At 49.2% G+C, this 25551-nt stretch overlaps 1 protein-coding gene across 5 annotated transcripts in view; it reads left to right on the forward strand.

The window, feature by feature from the left end:
* PPP3CC (protein phosphatase 3 catalytic subunit gamma) overlaps nt 1-25551 on the forward strand; it is a 40616-nt gene that overhangs the window by 14305 nt on the left and 760 nt on the right. Inside the window, exons 2-14 of one of the 5 annotated variants that reach the window (XM_085559175.1) lie at nt 3412-3609; nt 3828-3952; nt 10876-10987; nt 12323-12468; nt 13545-13684; nt 14231-14308; nt 14927-15021; nt 16575-16700; nt 17558-17635; nt 18332-18358; nt 19270-19351; nt 20667-20764; nt 23694-23765. In XM_085559175.1, coding sequence (XP_085415301.1) covers nt 3412-3609; nt 3828-3952; nt 10876-10987; nt 12323-12468; nt 13545-13684; nt 14231-14308; nt 14927-15021; nt 16575-16700; nt 17558-17635; nt 18332-18358; nt 19270-19351; nt 20667-20764; nt 23694-23765 — 1377 coding nt within the window. The remainder of the gene's footprint in view (nt 1-3411; nt 3610-3827; nt 3953-10875; nt 10988-12322; nt 12469-13544; nt 13685-14230; nt 14309-14926; nt 15022-16574; nt 16701-17557; nt 17636-18331; nt 18359-19269; nt 19352-20666; nt 20765-23693; nt 23766-25551) is intronic. The other 4 variants (XM_085559176.1, XM_077789250.2, XM_077789251.2 and 1 more) reach the window with 4 other exon arrangements.

Consider the following 25551-nt stretch of genomic DNA (forward strand, 5'->3'; position numbering starts at 1 on the left):
AAACAAGGCTGGGTGCAACACTCGGGTTTGTGTGCGGAGGGAAGGTGGCACAGAGGTCACAGGGGTTGAATTCTTGGAATGTTACGAGTGGTTTATCCATAATTTTCATTACTTATTTGCGAGCTGGCTGTGAGGACGAGCTTCACCTGCTGTGTCTGTGCTGCCTGGGTGTTCCAGGACCAGCCATGGAATTGCAGTGACAGGAGCAAGGGATTTGAGCTGAAAGATGGGAAATTTAGGGTGGAATGTGAGAAGGAATTCTTCTCCATGAGGGTGGGGCTGGGATGGAATTCCCAGAGAAGCTGTGGCTGCTCTGGATCCCTGGAAGTGTCCCTGGAAAGCTGGAGAGGGCTTGGAGCAGCTGGGGTAGTGGAAGGTCATAATAATAATAATAATAATAATAATAATAATAATAATAATAATAATAATCCCGAGCCATTCCACTATTTGGATTTTTTTTTTTGTGAGATAAGGAGTTATCTCCTCATTCTGCAGATATGAGCAGGAACTGGGTGAGTCTCTCCACCCTTCTCAATGCCCTGCAGGTACAAAATTCCAGGTCAATTTGCTCTGAGGGCTGTTCCTGCTGTTGGAGAGCCCAGCCTGGCTGCAGGAGCATCTTCTTCCTCCTGTCCAAGAGAAAGGAGCATGGATAAGGATCAAATTAAAATATTTAATTAAAGCAGGGTGGCTGAAACCCTGGCAGAGCCGAGGTGGAGCCGGTTCCTGGTCGTGCCCAGCTCCTTGTGGGAGTGGAGCTGTGCAAAGCCAAGGAGGGAACTTACATAAAAGTTCTTGGCTGAAGCCTCAGATTTGATCTTGCATAACTTTGCTCGCCGGGGCTACCAGGAAAAGGCAGAGCCAGGAGCTTCCCGTGGATCTCTGGGTGGGCAGAGCTGTCCTGGGGTCACATCCCATCTTTGCTGAGCTCTCCAACTCCACTTCTGGGGCTTCTCAGCTCCCAGGTGTGGCTCCAGAGGGGCCTGGAGTGCTGGGGGTGGGGAGGTGAACAGTTTCTGTTTCTCTGCCAGAGCTCACCTCAGGCCAAGGGTGGCTCCATGTGGTGGAAAAGTCTCTCCTCCAACCCGAGCTTCCAAAGAAAGGTTCAGCAATCTTCTGTTGTCCGGTCTCAAGGCAGTTTATTGCAAGTTATCTAAAAGATTTTCTCCTGGAGCTGCTGTGGTTTGCTCAGCAGCTCAGGCAGAGGCACACACACACCCTGACATCCTCTCTGACTCCTGACTGCTTCTTCTCCTTCTTCTTCTCCTTCTGCTTCTGCTTCTTCTTCTCCTTCTTCTCCTTCTTCTTCTTCTCCTTCTCCTTCTCCTTCTCCTTCTCCTTCTCCTTCTCCTTCTCCTTCTCCTTCTCCTTCTCCTTCTCCTTCTCCTTCTCCTCTCTCCTCTATCCTCTATCCTCTATCCTTCCCCTTCCTCAGACACAGACTGGCACCACCATCCCTAAAATCCCTCTGAAAGTCCTGCTGCATTCCAGATTTTGGGATATTTTGTGGGATACCCAGCAGGGGTGAGATGCTCTGTCCGGCTGCAGACTGCAGAGCTTCCACAAATCCTGGAATTACATCCCAGAACTTTCTGGGGGAGGTTTGTGCCTTGTCCCCGAGGCTGGGAGGGCGATGCCAGCTCCCTGTGGGATCTGCCCTGGGATTAGAGGCTTTTTTTGGAGCTCTGGGTGCAGCATCCCAAAATCAAAGCCCATCCCAGCACCTCCTCCTCATCCCAGCACCGCTTGGCTGGGCTCATCGTGGCCAGGGGATGCTGAGAGGCTGATCCCAGAGGGTGAGGAAATTCTGCTTTTTTCGGATTTTGGGAGGAAATGAAGGATCTGAGAGGATCCCTGGGATAAAATTCCCATCACTCCATGGATCACAGGAGCTGCTGGCAGCCAGGCCATGCACTTGGGGCTGTGCACAGGGTTTTATTCCCAGTCCTTCCCAAACATCCAGGCCTCCTTCCTGGAATTAAAATTAATTCAAGACACTGTACAGCCATTAAATATCACACCAGGGTCATGCATGCTCCCATCTTTTTTAAATTAGCCAGGCCTGGGAGAAGGGAAATGAGGAATTCAGATTTTTACTGAAAACTCTGATTTTTTGTTCTGGGTTTTTTTTTTTTTTCTTCATTTCTGCTAGAAGTCACCTTCTCCCACACCATCCTATTCCCTACCATGAAATTATGATTATGATAATAATAATAGTAGTAGTAGTAGTAGTAGTAATAATAATAATAATAATAATAATAATAATAATAGTAGGAGGAGTAGTAGCAGGTTTTGATGGGGTGTTGTCCATCCAGAGTTAAAAACTAAGGAACATGCTGCAAAAAGCTGGGGCCTTAACTTACCTTAAATATTGGATTCCATCAAGATTTCCAAATTCCAAGCTTGGAGTGAAGCTTTTTGAGGTACTGGGGCAGAGAGGAGCAAGTCCTGCTTTTTGGGGGTGAAACCTTTTGAGGTATTGGGGTGAAGAAGAGCAAATTCTTCTTTTTAGGGGCAGAGAGGAGCAAATTCTGCTTTTTGAGGTACTGGGGCAGAGTGGAACAAATTCTTTTTGGGGTGAAGCTTTTTGAGGTTTTGGGGTGAAGAAGAGCAAATTCTGGTTTTTAAGGGCAGAGAGGAGCAAATTCTGCTTTTTAGGGGTGAAACTTTTTGAGGTATTGGGGTGAAGAAGAGGAAATTCTGCTTTTTGGGGGTGAAGGTTTTTGAGGTATTGGGGTGAAGAAGAGCAAATTCTGCTTTTTGGGGGTGAAGGTTTTTGAGGTATTGGGGCAGAGAGGAGCAAGTCCTGCTTTTGGGGGTGAAACCTTTTGCGGTATTGGGGTGAAGAAGAGCAAATTCTGCTTTTTAGGGGCAGAGAGGAGCAAATTTTGCTTTTTGGAGTGCTTTTTGAGGTATTGGGGTGAAGAAGAGCAAATTCTGCTGTTTTTTGAACAGAGAGGAGCAAATTCTGCTTTTTGGGGGTGAAGTTTTTTGAGGTATTGGGGCAAAGAAGAGCAAATTCTGCTTTTTAGGGGCAAATTTTTCCTGGTAAGGAGAAATTTTCCCTGCTGTTCCTCCTACCTGGCTCGCCGGCTCCTGCTTTTCCTGGTTTTGCTGCTTTTCCATGGAATCTGCTGTAGCTTCCAGCGCCGGCTGTCCCCTGGGGATTGGGAGGCAGCTCTAGCACAGGTACAGGCGACCTTTAGGCTGCACCAAGAGGGATTTTAACCAAGCTCAGGGGTGAATCCAGCAGCTCTGGCAGCTCAGCTCTTCTCTCACTATTTGAGAGCATCATTCCGGTGGGAATTCCATTCCTGGGTGTCAGCTCGGGGCTCGGAAGCCAATCCTGCCCTTCCCTCTCCCCCGAGCAGCTCCGAGTTGCTGACTCCTTCCCTTCCCTTGCCTTTCCAGCTGTCCCATTCCCTCCCACGCAGAGGCTCACTCTGAAGGAGGTGTTTGAGGATGGGAAGCCCAGGCTCGACGTCCTCAAGAGCCACTTGGTGAAGGAAGGGCGGCTGGAGGAGGACGCGGCGCTGAAAATCATCAACGACGGCGCCGCCATCCTGAGGCACGAGAAGACCATGATCGAGGTGGAGGCTCCAATCACAGGTCAGCAATCCTGATAGCAACCTGGATAACCTCAGCAGGTTTTGGTTTTTTTGTTCTATTTTTTTTTTTTTTTTTGCTCTGTTCCTTCCACCCACAATGTTTTTTAACTCTCCTGAGCTCTCAGGAGAGAGGGTTTTGCCCTCTCCGCTCCTCGCCGCTGCTGTCGTCACCTTGAGTGGTAATTCTGACCCTCTTTTGTGCTGTTTTTCCTCCCCCAGTGTGTGGTGACATCCACGGGCAGTTCTTTGACCTGATGAAGCTGTTTGAAGTGGGAGGATCACCCAATAACACCCGCTACCTCTTCCTGGGGGACTACGTGGACAGAGGCTACTTCAGTATAGAGGTGACCGAGGGAGTGGGGCTTGAGGGTGCTGGGGCTGAAGGAGCCCAAAGTGTTGAACCTCAGTTCAAATGCAGCTCGGAATTAGTTCAAATTCAGCTCAGAATCAGAAAAATGCAGCTCAGACTCTGAAAAACGCAGCTCAGAATCTGAAAAATGCAGCTCAGAATCAGTAAAATACAGCTCCTAATCAGTAAAATTCAATTCAGAATCAGTTCAAATTCAGCTCAGAATCAATTCAAATTCAGTTCAGAATCAGAAAAATGCAGCTCAGAATCAGAAAAATGCAGCTCAGAATCAGAAAAATACAGCTCGGAATCAGTAAAATACAGCTCGGAATCAGTAAAATGCAGCTCAAAATCAATTCAAATTTAGCTCAGAATCAGAAAAATGCAGCTCAGAATCAATTAAATACAGCTCAGAATCAGTAAAATTCAATTCAGAATCAGTTCAAATGCAGCTCAGAATCAGAAAAATGCAGCTCAGAATCAATTAAATACAGCTCAGAATCAGTTAAATATGACTCCAAATCAGTAAAATTCAATTCGGAATCAGTTCAAATGCAGCTCAGTAAAATGCAGCTAAAATCAGTTAAAACCAGCTCAGAATCAGTTCAAATTGAGCTCAGAATCAGAAAAATGCAGCTCAGAATCAGTAAAGTATAGCTCCAAATCAGTAAAATACAGCTCAAAATCAGTTCTAATGCAGCTCAGTAAAATGCAGCTAAAATCAGTTCAAATTCAGTTCAGAATCAGTAGAATGCAGCTCCAAATCAGTAAAATTCAATTCAGAATCAGCTCAAATTCAGCTCAGTAAAATGCAGCTAAAATCAGTTCCAACCAGCTCCAAATCAGTTAAAATTCAGCTCAGAATCAGAAAAATGCAGCTCAAAATCAGTAAACAGAATGAGTTCAAATGCAGCTAAAATCAGTTAAAACCAGCTCAAAATCAGTGAAATACAGCCCAGAATAAGTTCAAATCCAGCTCAGAACCAGCCCAAACACCCAGCCCAGATCTCTCGTGGTGGATTTACCCTGCAGTGGAGCTCTGCATGGGATGAAGGCAATGTTGGTAACTCACAGTGTGATTTTTGGGCAGGAAAACAATGTCCCAACCTTTGGATCCTCACGCAGTGAGGGTGAAGTGGCCGTGATGGGGTTGATGCCAAACCTCTGCCTGCTGGGGTGGTTTTAATGTCACTTGGAGCTGTCACTGGGGGACAGAGGAGGGACAGTGCATGGTGCTGCTGCAGGAAACAAGATCCCACCATTTAAAACGTTGGAAAATCTGCAGGATTTGGGATGGAGCAGGAGGAGAAAGGACCACATCCCTCTGGAAACCCTGGAATGGTGTCAGGAGAAAGGAGCAGGAATCACCTGGGCTGTGACAGGGCTTTGCAGCTCCCCAGGATCCCAAACCCACGGAATTGGGAGGAAAAAGGATTTGAGTGGAGCCCCATGGAGAGCTGGGATGGGACAGGAAGGGAAATGCCACAAATCCCAAGGGATTGCAGCCATCTGGATTCACAGGGGCAGGCCTGGGTGGAAGTGGAGCACTTATCCCAGTTGGAAGCAACGTAAGGAAAAGTTTTTTGGGGGGAGCAGGGGCCTGGAGTGTGGCAGGAATCAGCTGGAATAACAGAGGGAGCGATTTCTCTTGTTAAAAAAAAGGCTGCAGGAGCAGCTGAGGAATCTTCCCTGTCGCTGTCGAGGCAGGACGGGAATGAAGAGACTCTGACTCAGAAAGCTGTGAGAGTAAAACTCTGATTTATTCAAAATACACTGTGATTTTATACAGAGCTTGTGAGGACCAGCTCCATTGGACCAATGGAAAAAAACTGAGAGTAAAACTCTGGTTTATTCAAAATTCTATACAGAGCTTGTGAGGACCAATTCCTGAGAGTAAAACTCTGGTTTATTCAAAATACACCACGCTTTTATATAGAGCTTGTGAGGAATTCCATTGGGCCAATGGAAAAAAAATGAGAGTAAAACTCTGGTTTATTCAAAATACGCCACTCTTTTATACAGAGCTTGTGAGGACCAAATCCATTGGACCAATGGAAAAAAACTGAGAGTAAAACTCCGATTTATTCAAAATAAGCCGCTCTTTCATACAGAGATTTGTGAGGACCAAATCCATTGGTCCAATGGAAAAAACTGAGAGTAAAACCCTGGTTTATTCAAAATTCTGTACAGAGCTTGTGAGGACCAATTCCTGAGAGTAAAATTCCCATTTATTCAAAATACAGCGCTCTTTTATACAGAGCCCCGTGAGGAACAATCCCATTGGACCAATGGAAAAAAAACTGAGAGTAAAACTCTGATTTATTTAAAATACCCCGTTCTTTTATACAGAGCTTGTGAGGACCAAATCCATTGGTCCTGAAGTGAAAACAACTCAACCCATTGGTGTACAGTGCTTGACACACAGCGATAGAACTTCACTATAAACAATATGAGAAACAAGAGAGATAAAGAATTATTTACATTCTTATTTATCTCTTTCCCAGGTTTCTGCCTGGCTAGAAACTCTCCATTTCTCTCTTTGACTGAATCTGAGTCCCACACTTCCCCAGTGAAAATTTTTAGGGAGGAGCTGTCAGGGATGAGTGCAAGGGGCTCTTTGAAGGATTCTGCAGAGGATTTAGGGAGAGCAGGGCTGACAGCTCGAGCTGCAGCAGCCCCTGGCTCCCTTCCAGCCCCAGGCCCTGGAATCCTGACAGGGAGCCAAGGTGGGACGAGGAGCAGCTTCCGGATGAGGCAGAGCTGGGGCTGGTGGGATTTGGGGATTTGGGGTGGTGCTGGCAGGAGGAGCCCCCCAGGGAGGAAGGGGAAGGACACATCCCATTGCTCCTCAGCCAGTGTTCACCTGGGAAAGGGATTACATTCCAGAACAGCAGCTCCTTCTGGAAGAAAAAGTGGATTTTTTTTTTTTTTTTTTTTGAGCCTTCAAGTGAGAGGTGTTGGGCTCTCTGTGTCTGTTTATGGGTTGTGTAGATCCAGGGTGGAAAAGTGCTGCTCCCACTCTCTGCTCTTAGCCCAGGATTGATCTGACGTGGAGATTTTACTCTCAGATCTCCAGAAGTGCTGGGGATCAGCACCCTGATCTCTCCATGTTGGGATCATCACAGAATCATGGAATGGGTGGGGTTGGAAAGAACCTTAAAACCCATCCTGTTCCACCCTCTGCCCTGGGCTGGGACACCTTCCACTATCCCAGGTGGCTCCAAGCCCTGTCCAGCCTGGCCTGGGACACTTCCAGGGATGGGGAAATTTCTCCCAGCTCCTCTGGGTAACCTGTGCCATCCCCATCCTCACAGGGAAGGAATTCTTCCCAATATCCCATCAAAATCCCCTTCTAGTTCAAACCCCCTTGTCCTCTGTGCCTGTGTTCATATGGAAGAATTCCAAAACGATGTATAGCCTTGGAGAACTGAGGTGGTGTGGCAAAAAATGCGTTTTATCTTTTATTTCCTGCTGCTTTTTCCTCTCCTCCTTCCCTTTCCCCCGTGCTGTGGCAGGAATGCCACGGATTCCCCCTGGAGAATCCCTCTGATCCCACAGCTCAGGGTGGGCTTTGATGGGCACAGCAAACACTCCAAAGATCAGGATGAGGCAGAATCTGGAAGTTTTCATTCCCACGTGCCTCCCCCTTCCACTGTGCTGGGAGAGATTCCCAGCTGGGTGTGCAAAATCTGCTTTCTGTAGTAAAACAGCAGCAGGTTTGGAGTATCCCAGATGGAAAAACATCCAGGTTTTTCCCTGTGCTGTGGCCTCTGGGAAGGTGGGGAGCAGCAGCAGCACCCATGGGAGAGATGATCCCAGCACTGGGGGTGTCCTGGGCAGAGCCAGGCCCTGGAATCCCTGTGGATTCCTTCCAGCTCAGGATATTCCACGATTCCATAACCGTGACCTTTTAACAGAATGAAACAGGAGGGGGGTGGTTTAATTGCAGGAAACGATGCCAGAGTAGGGGCCAAGGAGGTGTAAGGGCCAGATTTCCCTTCCAGGTGTTCCCTGTGGCTCCAGGTGTTTGGTTGTGCAGGTACAGGGAGGAATTTGTGGCTCAGACAGAACCTTTCAAACCCCAGCCCCTCCCCAGCCTCTCAGCTCATCAGCTCAGCTGGCAACAAATCATTCAACAAATTCGTGCTGGGCCTCTGGCTTAGGGAAATTCTCATTTAAAAACATGAATTCCCAGTATAATGAGGCCACAGACAGTGGATTGGTTGATGGTTTGGGTTGTTTTTGGTTTTTTTTAAAGAAAATAATTGGGAGGGGAGGGGGAGAACTGTGTGAAAGCTGGAATGCTGCTGGAAGGGGACTCTGGGGAGGCTTTGCTGTCCCAAACTCACTGTGACAGCGAGACTGGCTGGCCACAGATCCCAGCTCCAGAGTGCAGGGCTGACAGGCAGCACAAAAATCAGGATGAACTCCTCTCTTTTGGGGCTCTGCTGAAGGATTCCCAGTGGGAAAAATGCTCCTTTCACGCACCTTTTAATCCCAAATCCCAGCTTGGCACAAGAGGGGTCTGTGCTCGTGGTAGGCAAGGATCATCCCGGCCCATGAAGCTGGAATACAATGGATAGAATGATTTTGTTAAATTAGAAAGTGAATTGTTATGATCAGGAACAGAATCCATGGAAAGAGGGAATTTATCAGTAAAAATGGTGTGATAATGGTATGCACCTTTCCCAGGCCAGTTGTACCAATCCAATTATGATGGGACATCTGATTGCTGTCTAATTATGGAATTATATGTTAATCTTGATTTAATGCACTTTTTATCCACAATAATATTATGATACAGTCAGCCCTGTAAAGTGGGAGTGAAGGTGGATTTGTGGGCTGGATTTGGGAGTTTTGCCTCTGTTCCCACTCCGGCAGGCTCCGTGTGTAAAACTTCCTTACAAATGCCAGGTTTTGGGAATGGTGAGAGGGGTCATGGTGGGGGCAGGTTTGGCACCAGCCCCTCTTGCATTTTTGGCGTTGCAAGACCAAATTTCTCTTGGAATTCCCTCCCTGTGTCCTGATGAGCTTTCCCTTTCCAAGTGGATCAAACCCTTGGCTTTAGGCTTCATACCAAGAGGCAGAATAAGGAGAGAAGGAGATTATTTAAGATGATTTAAACTCAAAAAGCTGTGGCTGCCTGGATTTGCTCCTTGGCTATTGCAAACAGGCAGGAATCAATTCCTGGGAAAGGCTGGGAAAGGGATCCTTGCAAAACACCAGGAAGCATCCGAGGCATGCAAGGGTAGAAACTCCTTCATTCCTCACTGCAGCCCCTCTGGAGCCCTCGAGGGCTCTTCAATGTCCTTTACTCCGTGTGCTCCTGGCACCTGGCAGTCCCCACATCCTTGGGAAGTGCCTCCAGCCACAGGGAATGATCACTCTTCACATCCCTGGCATGTCCAAGACAAATTGTGACACCAAATTCAACCCCACTTCACTTTCAACCCCTTTCAAATGTGTTTTTAAATCTCTCTTCTGCAGGCTGCCAACCCTCCATACATCCCAAACCCTCCCCTGTTGATGCTGTATCTCTGCCTTGCTTTGATGCCAGGGCTGCTTCTTCCTCCCAAGTCATTTGGTTCATTTATAGCAACCTCCAAGTTCTCCTGCCAGCCCAGAAAAGTGACATTTCTCCTGCAAACACGGGGAGGTTAAAGCTTTAAATCCCAGAATAATTATAAATGGTTTTTGTTGGGAGCATTCCTCCTGGTAACAGATGCAATAAAACATGGTTCTGCTACTGGCCTTGGCCCCGTTCTCTTTTGGAATTCCCAATTAATCAACTTGTTAATGTGGGGTTGAATTCCAAGTGAGACACAGGCGGTGCTTTACAGCTCCTTGAGGTTTTTGGGATCAGCTGGGATGATCCATGCAGAGCTTACCTTGCAGGTTCAGTGCTTAAACACCACCAGATCTAAGCTGGGAACCAACTGGGAACTGGTTCCTTTGGGGTCTGGAGGTTGTCTCCAGCTGGTTCCCGGGGATCTGTGCCCCAGATTGGGAATTTTGGAGGGTGTAAAACAGACTTGGTGGTGCCTCCTGTTTCCCAGGCTTGTCCTGCAGCCTGTCAGCCTGCAAGGTAAGCTCCTATTAGAGATTTTAATCCAGCTCTGGAGTTTGCAGGCGTTGTGGATTGTCCTTCCAGCCCTCCACAGCAAGGAGGGAAATGTGAGATAACAGCACACCGGGCTCAGTGAGCCCTCCCTGCCTCCCAGCCCTTCCCTCAGGCTTTTTTTTGGGATTCACCATGAAATATTTCTGCTACAAACCCCGTTCCAGCCCAGCTTGGGTCTGTGCCTCATCAAAGGCGCTGCTTTTGCAGGTGCTGCCTCTCACAGAGGGGATGTGGAAAGCCCTTTTCAAAGCCAGAGAGCTTTGCTAAGCTAAGCTAAGCTTGTTTTTTGGGCTCAGCTTTTCCTGTTTTGAGCTTGAACTTCACATGACTGTAGCGTAAGCAGAAAAAAAAAACAGGGAGGCGGGGGGAAAAATCAGCGGGGAAGGTGAAGTTGAATTTTCCGGGTGTTTTGTGGATGAACGTCTGCCTGCTCCTCTCACTGGTCTCCATCCCAGTGGAACATCTGGAGCAAACAGCTGGTTCTGCTTTGCTGCTCTGCAAAAAGTTTTTGTTTTTGTTTTTTTTTTCCTTGTGGTTTGTGCTGGAAGCAAAGCTGCCCCCACCCAGCCCCGAGCTGCTTTTCTGTTGGCTACGACCTCATTTGTCACTTCTCCAAGTCAGCCCTAATATAGAGAAATCCCGGTGGCTTTTCCCCACTTGGCCAGGAGAAGATCCACTGCCCATTATGGAGCTGGGTTCCACTCTGGGAGTCTTCCCAGAACCTCTGAGTGCAGTCTCAGGCTGATGAGTGCCCTGGGAAAGGATTTTCTGACATCCCCCGTTTGTCTCTCTTGCAGTGCGTGCTGTATTTATGGAGTTTAAAGATAAACCATCCCAAAACGTTGTTCCTCCTTCGAGGGAACCACGAGTGCAGGCACCTCACAGAATACTTCACCTTCAAGCAGGAATGTAAGTATCAGCAGTGGGAGAAGGATTTGAATCCATTTAAATAATACATTTTAAAATATATATTTAAAAAAAAAAAGGTGTTGTGAGAAGGCGTGGGCTTCAACTTTTGTGCCTCTGCGTGGCATCAGAGCTGTAAAAAACCTGTTGTCCTGTTTTCCTGCTCTTCTGCTATAAAAAAACCACCCCAAAACCTAAATCTTTTAAGTTCTGCTAAGCACCAAATGTGGCCTTTTGGTTTCAAAGACTGAGCGTGGATGGAAGGAATGGGAACACTTCTCCCCTGATGAGCCAGGCACACACATCCTCCCCTCCCTGACTTCCAGTGCCAAAAACCTTCCAGCTCCAGGCTGTGCAGCTGGGATCAGTGACTGGAGCTGGGAATGGGGGAAGGATTTGCTCCTCCCTCCCTGCACTGGGGAGGATCATTTACCTTTCAGATGGGTTTTTTCAGTGAAAAGATGGGTTTAAGTCTAAATCAGTATTTTGAGGAATACACAAGTGAGGCGTTTTCATCTAAGTCAGTATTTTCGTGAATGCACAGGTGATTTTAAATCAGTATTTTCAGGAATACACTGGTGCGGAGTTTGATTTTAAATTAGTATTTTCATGAATGCACTGATGATTTTAAATTGGTATTTTCAGGAATACATAGGTGAGGAGTTCCATTCTAAATCAGTATTTTCAGGAATACACAGGTGAGGAGTTTGATTCTGAATCAGTATTTTTACGAATACACAGGTGAGGAGTTTAAATCAGTATTTTCAGGAATCCACAGGTTCAGAGTTCCATTCTAAATCAGTATTTTCAGGAATACACAGGTGAGGAGTTTAAATCAGTATTTTCAGGAATCCGCAGGTTCAGAGTTCCATTCTAAATCAGTATTTTCAGGAATACACAGGTGAGGAGTTTAAATCAGTATTTTCAGGAATCCGCAGGTTCAGAGTTCCATTCTAAATCAGTATTTTCACGAATACACAGGTGAGGAGTTTAAATCAGTATTTTCAGGAATCCGCAGGTTCAGAGTTCCATTCTAAATCAGTATTTTCAGGAATACAGAGGTGTATAGTTTGATTTTAAATCCGTATTTTCAGGAATACACAGGTGAGGAGTTTAAATCAGTATTTTCATGAATACACAGGTGATTTTAAATCAGTATTTTCAGGATTCCACAGCTGCAGAGTTCCATTCTAAATCAGTATTTTTCACTAACAGCTGCCAGGTTTGCTTTGTGAGCCATTTTGATGGCGAGCTTCCTTTCGGAGCTGGGTTCCTGGATTTATTGATCAGCCTGGGGGCGATCAGAGCTGGATTGGGTTTTGGATTCCTCCCCTGCAGGTCGGATCAAGTACTCGGAGCGCGTGTACGACGCGTGCATGGACACCTTCGACTGTCTTCCCCTGGCTGCCCTCCTCAACCAGCAGTTCCTGTGTGTCCACGGGGGCCTGTCTCCAGAAATCACCTGTCTAGATGACATTAGGAAAGTAAGTCAGCTCCAGGAGCTTTTCCCTCCTCTGCCAGCTCTGTTTGGGGCTGGAAAGGGTGGGAGCCTGTGGGAATGCAGGGAATCCCTGGCAGGGCTCAGGAACCCTCCTGGACAGAGCCCCCAGAGACACTGGCTGTGATCTCTGTCCATGGAAAAGAGTTTGCAATCTCACAGGATGAATTACCAGCTCTGAGTGTTTCATATAAGTAATAATTAAGTGTGGCACGGGTGCAAAAGTAAAATTTTAGGATTCTAGATAAGGAGTCCAAAAGGGACAAGATGGAGGAAATTGGGTGTGTCTGATCTCTGTCCATGGAAAACAATTTTCAATCTCATAGGATGAATTACCAGCTCTGAGTGTTTCATATAAGTGATAATTAAATGTGGCACGGGTGCAAAAGTGAAATTTTAGGATTCTAGATGAGGGGTCCAAAGGGGACAAGATGGAGGAAATTGGGTGTGCCTTGTCCTTTTTCTCCTTCTTCATGCCCTCCATGTCTCACTGTGGTGTTGGCATTTTTCTGTTGGTTCAGGCTGGGGACACACTGTCCAACGCAGGTGACAGATATTGGCACGTTCTTGTAAATGCAGCCCAGGGAGTTTCTGGTATTGAATGTTTGTCACATCCCACTGAGGGCAGAGCCCCACACGCTGCCCTGCAGGACAGAGCTGGGCAGGGCAGCAGAACATGTGAGAGATCAACAGAATAAACAACCTGGAAACCAGCACAGACCAATTCTGGCTTCTGCTTTGGCAGGGGGTGACAGACAGAAACTTTTTAAATGTCAGAATCATCAATAGCACAGATTCTGACAAAAGTCTGTCATGGTTTGACACAATGCGAGATCCCCTTGTGAAAATGCAACCTCTCAATTGAATGCTGGGAAATGCGATGGGAGCAGAGCAAAGCAGGCTGAAACTTAATAACAAAAGGGGAAAAAAAACTTTCATTAAGGCACTACTACTATACTACCATAAAGGAGAAAAAAAAAAAAAGAAGGAAAACGCACACATAAATCTAAAATGAAAACCTTTTAAAGCATTCCTCCTCCTGATGTTGTGTCCCCTCTCCAGTTAGACAGGTTTAAGGAGCCTCCAGCCTTTGGTCCCATGTGTGACCTGCTGTGGTCGGATCCCTCAGAGGATTATGGCAACGAGAAAACCCTGGAGCATTTTGCCCACAACACTGTCCGAGGCTGCTCCTATTTCTACAGGTGAGGGCTGTTTCAAGGGACATTTCCCTCCCCTCACACTAAAATCACTCTCTGGGGCTTTGCAGTCTACGTGAAATTCTCCTCACTTGGCTCCAATGCACAAATTCTTGTTTGTTTTTCGCTTCTCTGGATGTTAAGCTGTCTTTGGATAAGTTTCAATATTGAGTTGTCTTTGAATATTGAGCTGTCTTTGAATAAATTTGAATATTGAGTTGTCTTTGGATAAGTTATTTTGTAGACCTGGGGTCTCAAGCAGCAGAGATGCTTCTTTGGACTGGCCCTGTGAGTGGTTTTCTGCATCTCTAAGAAATAATCTTTCCTTGCTAAAAAAAGAAGGATTTGTGCTGACAGTCTGCTTATAGGGAGGGTTTAACAGAACCTTTGCAATTAATTTTTGAATAAAAATAGACAATTTGAATAATTTTTGAATAAAACATAATTTTGGGGTGCTGGACGAAAACTGGCTGTGTTCTACAAGTGGCTGCTCCCTGAAACCAAGACCACCCGAGCTCCCAGCTGAGTTCTCCTCCCTTTTTTGTTTTCCAGTTATCCTGCAGTGTGTGAATTTTTGCAGAACAATAGTTTGTTATCCGTAATCCGAGCTCACGAAGCCCAGGATGCTGGGTAAGTGCTGCAGCCCAGGGTTTGGGCTGGGCCAGGCCAGGTTTAACTCGATGCTGGGCAGGGTTTGGGCTGGGTTAGGCCAGGTTTAACTCGATGCTGGGCAGGGTTTGGACTAGGCTAGACCAGGTTTAACTCGATGCTGGGCAGCATTTGGGCTGGGCCAGGCCAGGTTTAACTCGATGCTGGGCAGGGTTTGGTCTGGGCCAGGTTTAACTCAATGCTGGGCAGGGTTTGGGCTGGGCCAGGCCAGGTTTAACTCGATGCTGGGCAGGGTTTGGACTAGGCTAGACCAGGTTTAACTCGATGCTGGGCAGCATTTGGGCTGGGCCAGGCCAGGTTTAACTCGATGCTGGGCAGGGTTTGGACTAGGCTAGACCAGGTTTAACTCGATGCTGGGCAGCATTTGGGCTGGGCCAGGCCAGGTTTAACTCGATGCTGGGCAGGGTTTGGTCTGGGCCAGGTTTAACTCAATGCTGGGCAGGTTTTGGCTGGGCCAGGCCAGGTTTAACTCAATGCTGGGCAGCATTTGGGCTGGGCCAGGCCAGGTTTAACTCGATGCTGGGCAGGGTTGGGCTGGGCTAGGCCAGGTTTAAGTCGTGCTCTGTTTTTGTTCTGCAGGTACCGAATGTACAGGAAGAGCCAGACCACGGGCTTTCCCTCGTTAATCACAATCTTCTCTGCACCAAATTACTTAGATGTCTATAACAACAAGGGTAAGGCCAGGGCTCTGCTGCTCCTGGGCAGGGTCAGGAAATCCCTCTCCTACTCTGCTCTCCCAAAATCCCAGGATAATTCAATTGGAAAAGAGCTCCAACACCCAACCTGTGCCTGATCCCCACCTGGTCACTCAGTGTCACTTCCAGGAGTTCCATGGACACCTCCAGGATGGGGATCCAAACCTCCCTGGGCAGTTCCAGCTCCTGAGCTCCCTTCCCATGGGGAAATTCCTGCTGGTTCCACCCTGAGCCTGCCCTGCCCAGCCTGAGGCCGTTCCCTCTCCTCCTGTCCCTGGCAGGAGCTGTGCAGAGCCACAAGGTCCCCCTGATCCCCCTTTTCTCCAGGCTGAGCCCCTTCCCAGCTCCCTCAGGAACTCTCCAGCCCCTTCCCAGCTCCCTCAGGAACTCTCCAGCCCCTTCCCAGCTCCCTCAGGAATTCTCCAGCCCCTTCCCAGCTCCCTCAGCCTCTCCTGGTGCTCCTGACCCTTTCCCATCCCTGTTCCCTGCCCTGGATTCCCCCCAGCCCCTCCATGTCTCAGTGGGGACCAGAGCTGGACACAGCCCTCGAGGCACCTCCCCAGTGCCCAGCACAGAGGGACAACCCCTGCCCTTCTCCATCTGCCACCACGCTGGTTTGGATACAAAAAACACACTCTTTTTGCTACAAAACCCTCTCCTCCAGTCGCATTCTTGTGCCTGGAATGAAAGAGAGCTTTGTGTGCTGAGCTGAAGTGGTTGACTTAATGTGTTACTGTGGCAATTAACTGTGGAGTCATAAGGCCTGGAATAAAGCTTTCATTCCCAGCCACAGGAGAATGGAGCCCTTTTGATGGATGCTGCCATCCCACAGAAGCTGATGGTGTAGGAAAGCTTTCCCCTTCACTCTGCCCGTAAACCGTGGGGATCCTGGTGGAATTTTCTCCAGCTGTGGAGTTTTTCACCCCTCACTTCAGATCTTGGCTCTGTTTGAGCTTCACTGTTCTAAGCTGAGGAGCAACCTGAGCAAACCAAAAAATTATGGCTTAAAGCTTCTCGTTTTGGAGAGCTGGTAGCTTGATTCTACAAGAGAGTAGCGAGATGTTGATAATGAAGGTTTTTTAACACTTCCAGAGGGAGCCAGGCTGGGAGAGCTGGGGATGAAAGAGGAAAAGGCTCCAGGGAGACTTTAAGAGCCCCTGCCAGAGCCTGGAGGGGCTCCAGGAGAGCTGGGCAGGGACTGGGGACAAGGGATGGAGGGACAGGACACAGGGAATGGCTTCCCACTGCCAGAGGGCAGGGATGGATGGGATTTTGGGGAAGAATTTCTCCCTGTGAAGGTGGTGAGGAGCTGGGATGGAAATCCCAGAGGAGCTGTGGCTGCCCCTGAATCCCTGGAAGTGTCCAAGGCCAGGTTGGAGGGGCTTGGAGCACCCTGGGATAGTGGAAGGTGTCCCTGCCCATGACAAGGGTGGTACTGGTTGCTCCTTAAGATCCCTTCAAATCCAGCCCATCCCAGGGTTCTGTAAGTGGGAATAAATGGATATTTATCCTCTTTGCCTTTTCTCCCCCAGCTGCTGTACTGAAATACGAAAACAACGTCATGAACATCAGGCAGTTCAACTGCTCCCCTCACCCCTACTGGCTTCCAAACTTCATGGATGTCTTCACATGGTCCTTGCCTTTCGTAGGGGAAAAGGGTAAGAGAGATAAATTTGGGTTTCTCTTCCAAACTCCAGTGACTGCTCCTCTTGTCCTGAGTGTCACAAACCTGTCCCACGGTGCTGGGAGAGTGTTGCAGCTCCAGGTAGCACAGGAGAGCAGTTCACCCTCAAAGAGGTCTTCATTACTGGATTTAATTAGTGCAAAAACAGCTGTTGATACCTGCTTGAAAAAGCTTTTACCAATAAAACACTCTTTTCCTGCTCTTTCTGCATTGCTGGTGGAGCTGATCTTGGGTGCTGTAGCCCCACCTCAGAATTTGGAGATGTTTCTCTTGGTTTGCAGCAGAAGAATTTTAAATTCCTGTTGGCTCTTTGCCCACCAAAAAGGAAGCATTCACTTCAAGGCTTATTTCATTCTGAAGAAGGCGAGGCAGCTTAAAATATGACCAAGACTTTGCCTCAGCTTTTCACCAAAAGGATTTTTACCTCTCCTGATGAGCTTAAATTCCACCCCATTCTTGTATGTTCAAAATGCAGCTTCACCCTCACCACTTCCAAAGGGTTTTGAGGCACCAAAGGTCGAATCCCCCCCACTCCCCAAATTCGGCCTTTCTCAGAGCCAGGTGGCGGTGGCGTGGGTGAGGATGGGGAGGGGGGACCTTGAGGGAGCTCAGGCTGTTCTGCAGGAATGTTGGCACCTCCTTCCCCACGTCTGGTTCCTCTGTGATGTGCTTGGCCTGCATCCACCTCCTTGGCAGAAGATGCAGCGTGTGTCGTCTGCTCTGGCGCCTAAAAGTGTCTTTAGGCTCCCACTTGCAGGGGACAGACGACCTTGAACTCCTTCCCTGGTCCTCCAAAACCCTCTCTGACCTCGCTGTCTGTGCCTCTTGCAGTCACCGAGATGCTGGTGAACATCCTCAACATCTGCTCCGACGACGAGCTGATTTCGGATGGCGACGAGACGTTGGAAGGTAAAATATCCCTGCTGGCACCAGAGAACAGCGGGGGGAAAGGCTGGGCAAGGTCTCTCATGTCTGAGCAGCACTTGATTTATAGCTGGATGCCCAGCCAGGGCCTCCAGTTCCTTTGCAGTTTTGGGTAGGGAATGTGTTTTGTTTTTTTTTTTTTTTTTTCCTCCTTTGCTGTTCAGTCACAGAGAAATTAAATGACATTCACTGCGACAGACAATTCTTGCCAGCTACTCTGGGAATGGTTTCCTGCTCCTTACACAGGCTGCTGGTTATTTTTTTCCCCTAATTCAAAATTTTCTGCACCAAAATATCCACCCAATCTTCTCATCTGTTGCAGTGAACTCTGTAAAGTGGCTTCTCCTGTCACCCCCTCCCCAAAAACGCTGGTTTTGGCCCTGGTTTTAAGCTGTGCTTGAATGGGACAAATCAGTGGTTGAGCTGATGAGCAGTTTGGATTCTGGGGGGACTCAGGAGTGAGGTGGTGACCTGAGGAAGCTGAGGGGGGCAGCGAGAAGTGGGGCCTGAGCTGCCTCAGCCCCAGGTGGAGACTCTAACCCGCTTATCCCATTGCATTCCCGTTTTGTTTTTTGTTTTTTTTTTGTTTTTTTTTTCTTTCCTCCCTCCCATGAAAATTAAATTTGTTTCTTCTATCTCTGTCTTCATCTACTTGTTTCTTGGTGTCTCCTCTCCCTGAAGATCACTACATTTCAAGCTATCCGAAAGGTACCCAGCTAGAATTTGCTACGAGCTTAATTATCACTGCCTGTGCCACCAGATCCTTGAAGTGGATTTCCAGAGCTGACTAGTGGGGCAGTCTCTTCATCCCCTTTCAGTTTTAACATAAGCTCCATGTGTTTTTTAACCCTTCTGCGTTCCTCCAGGAACTCTGAGAAACGGGGGTCACGTTTCTACCCGATTCTGAATGCAGCCACGTAGTGCATGGCTGAGCCATGGTGCATGTTAGCCCTGGGTTTGGCTTCCCTGTCCTGACGTGTACTGGGCCATGTGAGGAATCTCAGCTGAGAGGAGATGGATTTGTTCCCTCTTTCGACCTGAATTTTCCCTTTGGTTTCAGCTCCCTCCGTGCTTATTTTTGTTGTTGTTCCTCTCTCCCGCCGTGTCTGTAGAGCGGAAAGGGAGCTCCCCCTTGTCCCGTTGTGTCCGTGTGGGGTCAGAGCAGAGCTGCCAGGCTCGGGCCAAGCCCTTCCCCGTGCTCCCTGGATGCCAAAGCTGATGCTTGCGTGCCGCTGCGAGCGAGCCCAGCGGTGCCCATCAGCCGTCAGACCCCTCCGTGCCCTGCCTTGCCGAGCGCGTCCTCATGGCTGAGTCATTTGTGTCACATCCGTGCAGCCTGGGCCCGGCTGGCCAGCGCCAGCGCCGCCTCCCCGAGTCCGTGTCCCGTGGTGGTTCTCCTCTCTGCAGCCCTCTCGAGTTCCGTGTGCCATCTCGTTGGTGTTGCCATCCCGGTGCCATCCTGATGCCATCCTTCCAGCACCGTTCTCTCTCCGGTGTAGCTGTCAGTCTGTAAAAACCATGATTTCTTTTCCTGGAGTCAGGCAGGTGCTTCATCCCGGCCTTCCCTGGAGAGCAGGGAGGCTCCAACGCGCTGCTGTTTGCTCTTTTCTCTCCCTCAGGTGGGACAACGGTGCGGAAGGAGATCATCAGGAATAAGATCAGAGCCATTGGGAAGATGGCACGGGTCTTCTCAGTCCTTCGGTGAGGATGGGCCAGAGACCGGGCTTAAACTGGGGACTGGGCTTAAAATTGGGACTGGGCCTGAACTGGGGACTGGGCTTAAACTGGGGACTGGGCTTAAACTGGGGACTGGGCTTAAAGTTGGGACTAGGCCTGAACTGGGGATGGGCTTGAACTGGGGACTGGGCTTAAAGTTGGGACTGGGCTTAAAGTTGGGACTGGGCCTGAACTGGGGATGGGCTTGAACTGGGGACTGGGCCTGAACTGGGAACTGGGACTGAACTGGGGACTGGGCTTGAACTGGGGACTGGGTTTAAAGTGGGGACTGGGCTTGGACTGGGGGCTGAGCTTGACCTGGGGACTGGGCTTGAACTGGGGACTGGACATAGTCTGGGGACTGGGTTTAATTTGGGGACTGGTTTTAATTTGGGTGCTGGGCTTAATTTGGGCACTGGGTTTAAACTGGGGACTGAGTTTAATTTGGGGACTGGGTTTAAATTGTGGACTGGGCTAAATTTGGGGTCTGGATTTAAATTGGGCTCTGGGCTTAATTTGGGGACTGGGCTGAATTTTGGGGACTGGGCTTAATTTTGGCGACTGAGCTTAATTTTGGGGACTGGTCTTAAATTGGGAACTGGGCTTAATTTGGGGACTGAGTTTAATTTGGGGACTGGGCTAAATTTTTGGGACCAGACTTATTTTGGGGACTGGGCTTAATTTGAGGAGTGGGTTTAAACTGGGGACTGAGCTTAATTTGGGGACTGGGCTTTAGTCAGGGACTGGGCTTTAGTCAGGGACTGGGCTTCATTTGGGGACTGGGCTTCATCTGGGAGCTGAGTTTAATTAGGGGACTGGGCTTAGTTTGGGGACTGAGTTTAATTAGGGGACTGGGTGAAAGGGGAACACTGGTTAGGAAAAAAAAGAAGGGAAAAACTTCATAAACCAGGTGGTTTCTCCTGCCTCTTCAGGACACATTTGCCTGAAAAAAAGTTGTAGCCAGGCAGGGGTTGGTCTTTTTTCCCAAATAACAAGTGGCAGATGGGAGGAAATGACCTAAAGAGCTGCAGCAGGGGAGGTTCAGGTTGGATATTAGGGGAAATTTCTGCATGGAAGGGATTGCCCAAGGGAGTCCCCATCCCCAGAGGTTTAACAGCTGTGTGGATGTGGCACTTGGGGAGGTGGGCAGTTGACGGTTGCACTCGGTGACCTTGGAAGTCTTTAATGATCCCATGGCTGGATGATTCTCACGATCCATGGCTCCCACCACACCCCCCAGCCCTGCCCGGACCAGTCCCAGCCCTGCTCCGTGTGTAACTGGTGCTGCTCTTCCCTGCAGGGAGGAGAGCGAGAGCGTGCTGACCCTCAAAGGCCTGACCCCCACAGGTACCCTGCCCCTGGGAGTGCTCTCGGGGGGGAGGCAGACCCTGCAGACCGGTGAGTATCCCTGCTCCTGCACTCCCCCTGCCCCAAATCCCCTGGAGCAGCTCCCACGGGCGGCCTGGGGGCTGCCAGGGGACCCCAGCCAGGCTTCAGGCCCGTGGGGAGGAAGGATTCCCAAGCAGGAGCAAGCAGAGGTGTAGGTGGGGGTGTGGAGAGATGCCGAGATGTCCCCGTGTACCCTCGAGGAAGAAAACCAGCAGCACCCTGCCTAAAGCATGTTTGGCGCTTAATCGTTTGTTCCTGCAACAAGTTTTTATCCTTTATTTCCCTTCTAACGCTGCATGGTGCACATCCTCTGCCTCAGCTCGCTGTGCTGCTGCTGTTGACAGCCTCTGTGTGAATGTGACAGTGACACGGCCTCTGTGTGAATGTGACAGTGACACAGCTGCTTGTTTGTTCTTCGTTCAACCAGACCCCTCCCGGTCTGCCCCTGTCAAGCCATGAATCCCAAAAAAGGAACAAGGTTGCTCCAGGGCTGGGTGGTTCAGAACAATCTCCTCTCGGGTTTTGAGGTAGTTGTGGAGGTTTCTTCTCAAATTCACTGCCTCCCTCAGCAGCTCAGGGAGCAGCAAAGAGCGAAGGATCTGATTCTTCCCACTCCCAGGGCGAGTGGGAATGAGCTATCCCAGAGGGAATCCTGTAATCCAGTGTTTAAATCCTCCCCTGCCATCGGCCTTTGAAGCCTGGCACCTCCCCAGCTTCCCCCTTCCCATGGACACGGGGATTTCCTGCAGCTCTCCTCAGGTCTGGGCTGGGGATTGCCTGGATTAAATAGTTCACGAGTCAGAAACGTGGAAATACCACTGCCTGCTCCCGGGGAGGATGCAGCATCGCTCCCAAGCTCACGGATTTCTCTGCCCACAGAGGAGGATGGGGATTTTTTCCCTGTTTTTATAGAAACCATCACAGCCCCGTCGCCCCAGTTCTGGGAGCAGAGCCTGAGTGGGAAGGTGGCTGTTGCAGCAGCTCTGTCCCTGTATCCCGACAGCACAGGGTCATGCAGTGACGTTCTCCAGCACCTCTGCCTCTCAGGGGGTTCTCTTAGGGGTGCCAGGGATCTCCCCTCCCCCAAAATAAGCCTCTCCCCAGGACAGAACAAACAAGCTGGGCCTTTGCTGCTGCCTTACCCGCCCTGCCCGCCGCCTGCAGGCTCCCCCCGCTGCCCTCGGCAACTCCCGGCTTCTCCTGCCCTCCTCACCCCCTTTCCCTGTCCTTCCCCCTTCTCCCACTCCCCTTTCCCTGTCCTTTCCCCTTCTCCCACTCCCCTTTCCCTGTCCTTTCCGCTTTCCTTGTCCTTTCCCCTTTCCCTGTCCTTTCCCCTTTTCCCTGTCCTTCCCCCTTCTCCCACTCCCCTTTCCCTGTCCTTTCCCCTTTCCTTGTCCTTTTTCCTTTCCCTGTCCTTCCCCTTCCCCCTTCTCCCACTCCCTTTTCCCTGTCCTTTCCCCTTTTCCCTGTCCTTTCCCTTTCTCCCATTCCCTTTCACCTTTCCTTGTCCTTTCCTCTTTTCCCTGTCCTTTCCCCTTTTCCCTAAACTTTCCCCTTTTCCCTAAACTTTCCCCTTTCCCTGTCCTTTCCCTTTCTCCCATTCCCTTTCACCTTTCCTTGTCCTTTCCCCTTTCCTTGTACTTCCCCCTTCTCCCACTCCCCTTTCCCTGTCCTTTCCCCTTTTCCCTGTCCTTTCCTCTTTCCCTGTCCTTTCCCCTTTTCCCTGTCCTTCCCCCTTCTCCCACTCCCCTTTCCCTGTCCTTTCCCCTTTCCCTGTCCTTTCCCTTTTCCTTGTCCTTCCCCCTTCTCCACTCCCTTTTCCCTCTCCTGACCCTTTTCTCTCCCCTTTTTCCCCATCCTCCCACCCTTTCCTGTTTCGCACATCCCTTCACGCTCCCGGTGAATTTTTGGGAGCCCCGTCTGCTGGGTGAGGAGGAGGGGGTGCTGCCCCCGTTTTGGGGTGCCTGTGCACCTCAAGAAAGGGAAACAGGGCTGCAGTGAGAGGGGGCCCTGCCCTCCTGAGCCTCTCCCCAGCCTTTTCCAGCAGGGCTTGGCAAAATCAGCTGAACAAAGTCACAGAATCTGGGGCAGAGCTGTGCGGCCACAGCTCCATCCTTCCTCCGTGGCCTCCCGAGGACCACGTGGCCTCTGCATTGTGTCCAAAGTGAAAAAAAACCTGCAGTTTTGAGGCTAAAATCCAGAGAATCTGCTCCAGGGAAGGGCGTCCTTCCAGATGTTGAGGCAGGGCCTACCAAACCTTGGATGTTGCTGCAGCAGATTTAGGAAGGGGGACATTGCTCAGCTCTGTGGTGCCTTGTTGCTTGGTAACACTTTCAGGAGGTGGAGCTGAAGCCAAACTGGATTTTGAGCCTGATTTTCTCTCAGAACTCAAGGCACCAGGAGTGGAGCAGCCCTGCTGCTTGTCCTTCCCTGGAAATCAGGCAGCCCCTCTCCTTCCCACTGCTCTAAAACATCCCCTGGGATCCCTTCTGTGTGCTGCAGGGTGAATTCCCCATCACTGGAATCATCTGGAGGTGGCCTGGAGCCACCCAGCCGGGAGCAGATCCACGGCTCAGTCCCAGCTTGTCCCTGTCCAGTGCACACAGCAGGAAGCCCCCCGCTCTCTGCTCCTCTGTTCTTCCATCAGATCAACCCAGAGGAAAGGAGACTCCCCTGAGCCCTCGGGACCCCCCTTTCCCCCTTCCTCTCCACCTCTTGTCACCTTTTTCTCCCCTCTCACCACTCGTTTGGCACCACCGGGGCTGGGGGGCCGCGGGCTCTGCGTCGCAGCCATGATGTCGGATCACTCACTGTCACTCTGTTTTTGTTTCTTTTTTTTTTTTCCTGTTTTTTTGTTTTGTTTCGGTTTGTTTTTTTGTTTTTTTTGTTTTTTTTCCCTGTCTTCATTTCTGCATGCCACTGTTCTTCTGTATTGCAGCCACAGTAGAAGCGGTAGAGGCACGGGAAGGTATGGCTAGAACCCGGCGAGAGACTCAAATCATCTCCGTGTGTGCGTGCGCTCATTTTAAAGAGCTTTACCAGCCCTTAACGGAAGCTTTTTACTCTTGCATCACCAGAAGTGGGGGAGGACGAGGCAGAAAAAGCACCCAGGGGTTTGCTTCAAGGCTGTTTCAGCTCGAACAGTTTGTTCCTTAGTGGAACACCTTTAATTTGGAGTTGCCAAAGCGGTTCCTGCTGCGGTGGCTCGAGACCTTGGGCTTGAGGTCCTGCAATCTGCCAGCATCATCAAAACCCATAAAAACCAGGATTTTGTGGTGCTGGTGTAATCCCTGCCTTCCCCACAGGTAGGCCAAGGTGGAGAGGCAATTCTCTGCCTGTAGGGTGTAGGAATGACAGATCCATGAGGATTTTTCCTCGATGCCGAGCGAGGCCACGCAGCTTTACAGAGGGAAGTTGTTTGTGAGCCAGCCAAGTCCTTGTAAAAGATTTGGCACAGCCTCCTTTTCCTTAAATTCTCCGTAGCACAAAGGAGTTTCACATTTGGTCCGTGTCATCAGGGCAAGGGATGGAACAGGGACGTGAAATTCCTCAGTGGGATTCATCCCTCCCAAATCTGCCCGTGTGTCTCCTGGTCATGCAAGAATTTTGCCTTTGTGATCCAAGGACTAGCTGTTCCCTCTCCTGGTGTTGCAGTGTGTGGTTTGTGTCGGAGTTCAGAGCCTTGTGGTGGTGTCTTTGTTCTGTCATTCTGGGTTTTGCCCTTTTTTTTTTTTTAAGTTTTTATTTTCGTTTTTAATTGTTATTTTTTAGTGTCGTGTTTTTCAGCTTTGAAGTTTTCCTGAGATTTCACTCTCTGGGGACAGCAAGCACTTGTCTGGTTTATCAAGTTCCTACTATTCTATTAAAAGAGGGGGAGGTTTGGGATATTGGGAGGAAATTCTTCCCTGTGAGGGTGGCAGGATGGAATTTCCAGAAAAGCTGTGGCTGCCCCATCCCTGGAACCTGGCATAGAGGAACTGGATGATTTTAATCACCCAACCCAATCCATTGCTTGCTTCCATGAAAAGCTCTTAGGGAGCAGAGCAAATCCTAAACTTCTCTAAAAAAAAAACCAAAACTCCTCTTAGGGAGCAGAGCAAATCCTAAAACCACCCTAAAAAAAAAAAAAAGGAAAAAAGCTCCTCTTAAGAAGTAGAGCAAATCCTAAACCTCTCTAAAAACAAAACTCTTCCTAGGGAGCAGAGCAAATCCTAAACCTCCCTAAAACCACAACTCCTCTTAGGGAGCAGAGCAAATCCTAAAGCTCCCTAAAACCAAAACTCCTCTTAGGGAGCAGAGCAAATCCTAAACTTCCCTAAAAAAAAAAAGGGAAAAAAACTCCTCTTAAGAAGTAAGCAAATCTTAAGCAAATCCTAGACCTCCCTAAAACCACAACTCCTCTTAGGGAGCAGAGCAAATCCTAAACCTCCCTAAAACCAAAACTCCTCTTAGGGAGCAGAGCAAATCCTAAACTTCCCTAAAAAAAAAAAGGGAAAAAAACTCCTCTTAAGAAGTAAGCAAATCTTAAGCAAATCCTAAACCTCCCTAAAACCAAAACTCCTCTTAGGGAGCAGAGCAAATCCTAAACCTCCCTAAAACCAAAACTCGTCTTTAGGGAGCAGAGCAAATCCTAAACCTCCCTAAAACCACAACTCCTCTTAGGGAGCAGAGCAAATTCTAAACCTCCCTAAAACCAAAAATCCTCTTAGGGAGCAGAGCAAATCCTAAACCTCCCTAAAACCAAAACTCGTCTTTAGGGAGCAGAGCAAATCCTAAACCTCCCTAAAACCAAGACC

Source organism: Lonchura striata, chromosome 22, assembly GCF_050655825.1.
Source record: "Lonchura striata isolate lonStrDom1 chromosome 22, ASM5065582v1, whole genome shotgun sequence".
Taxonomy (NCBI): domain Eukaryota; kingdom Metazoa; phylum Chordata; class Aves; order Passeriformes; family Estrildidae; genus Lonchura; species Lonchura striata.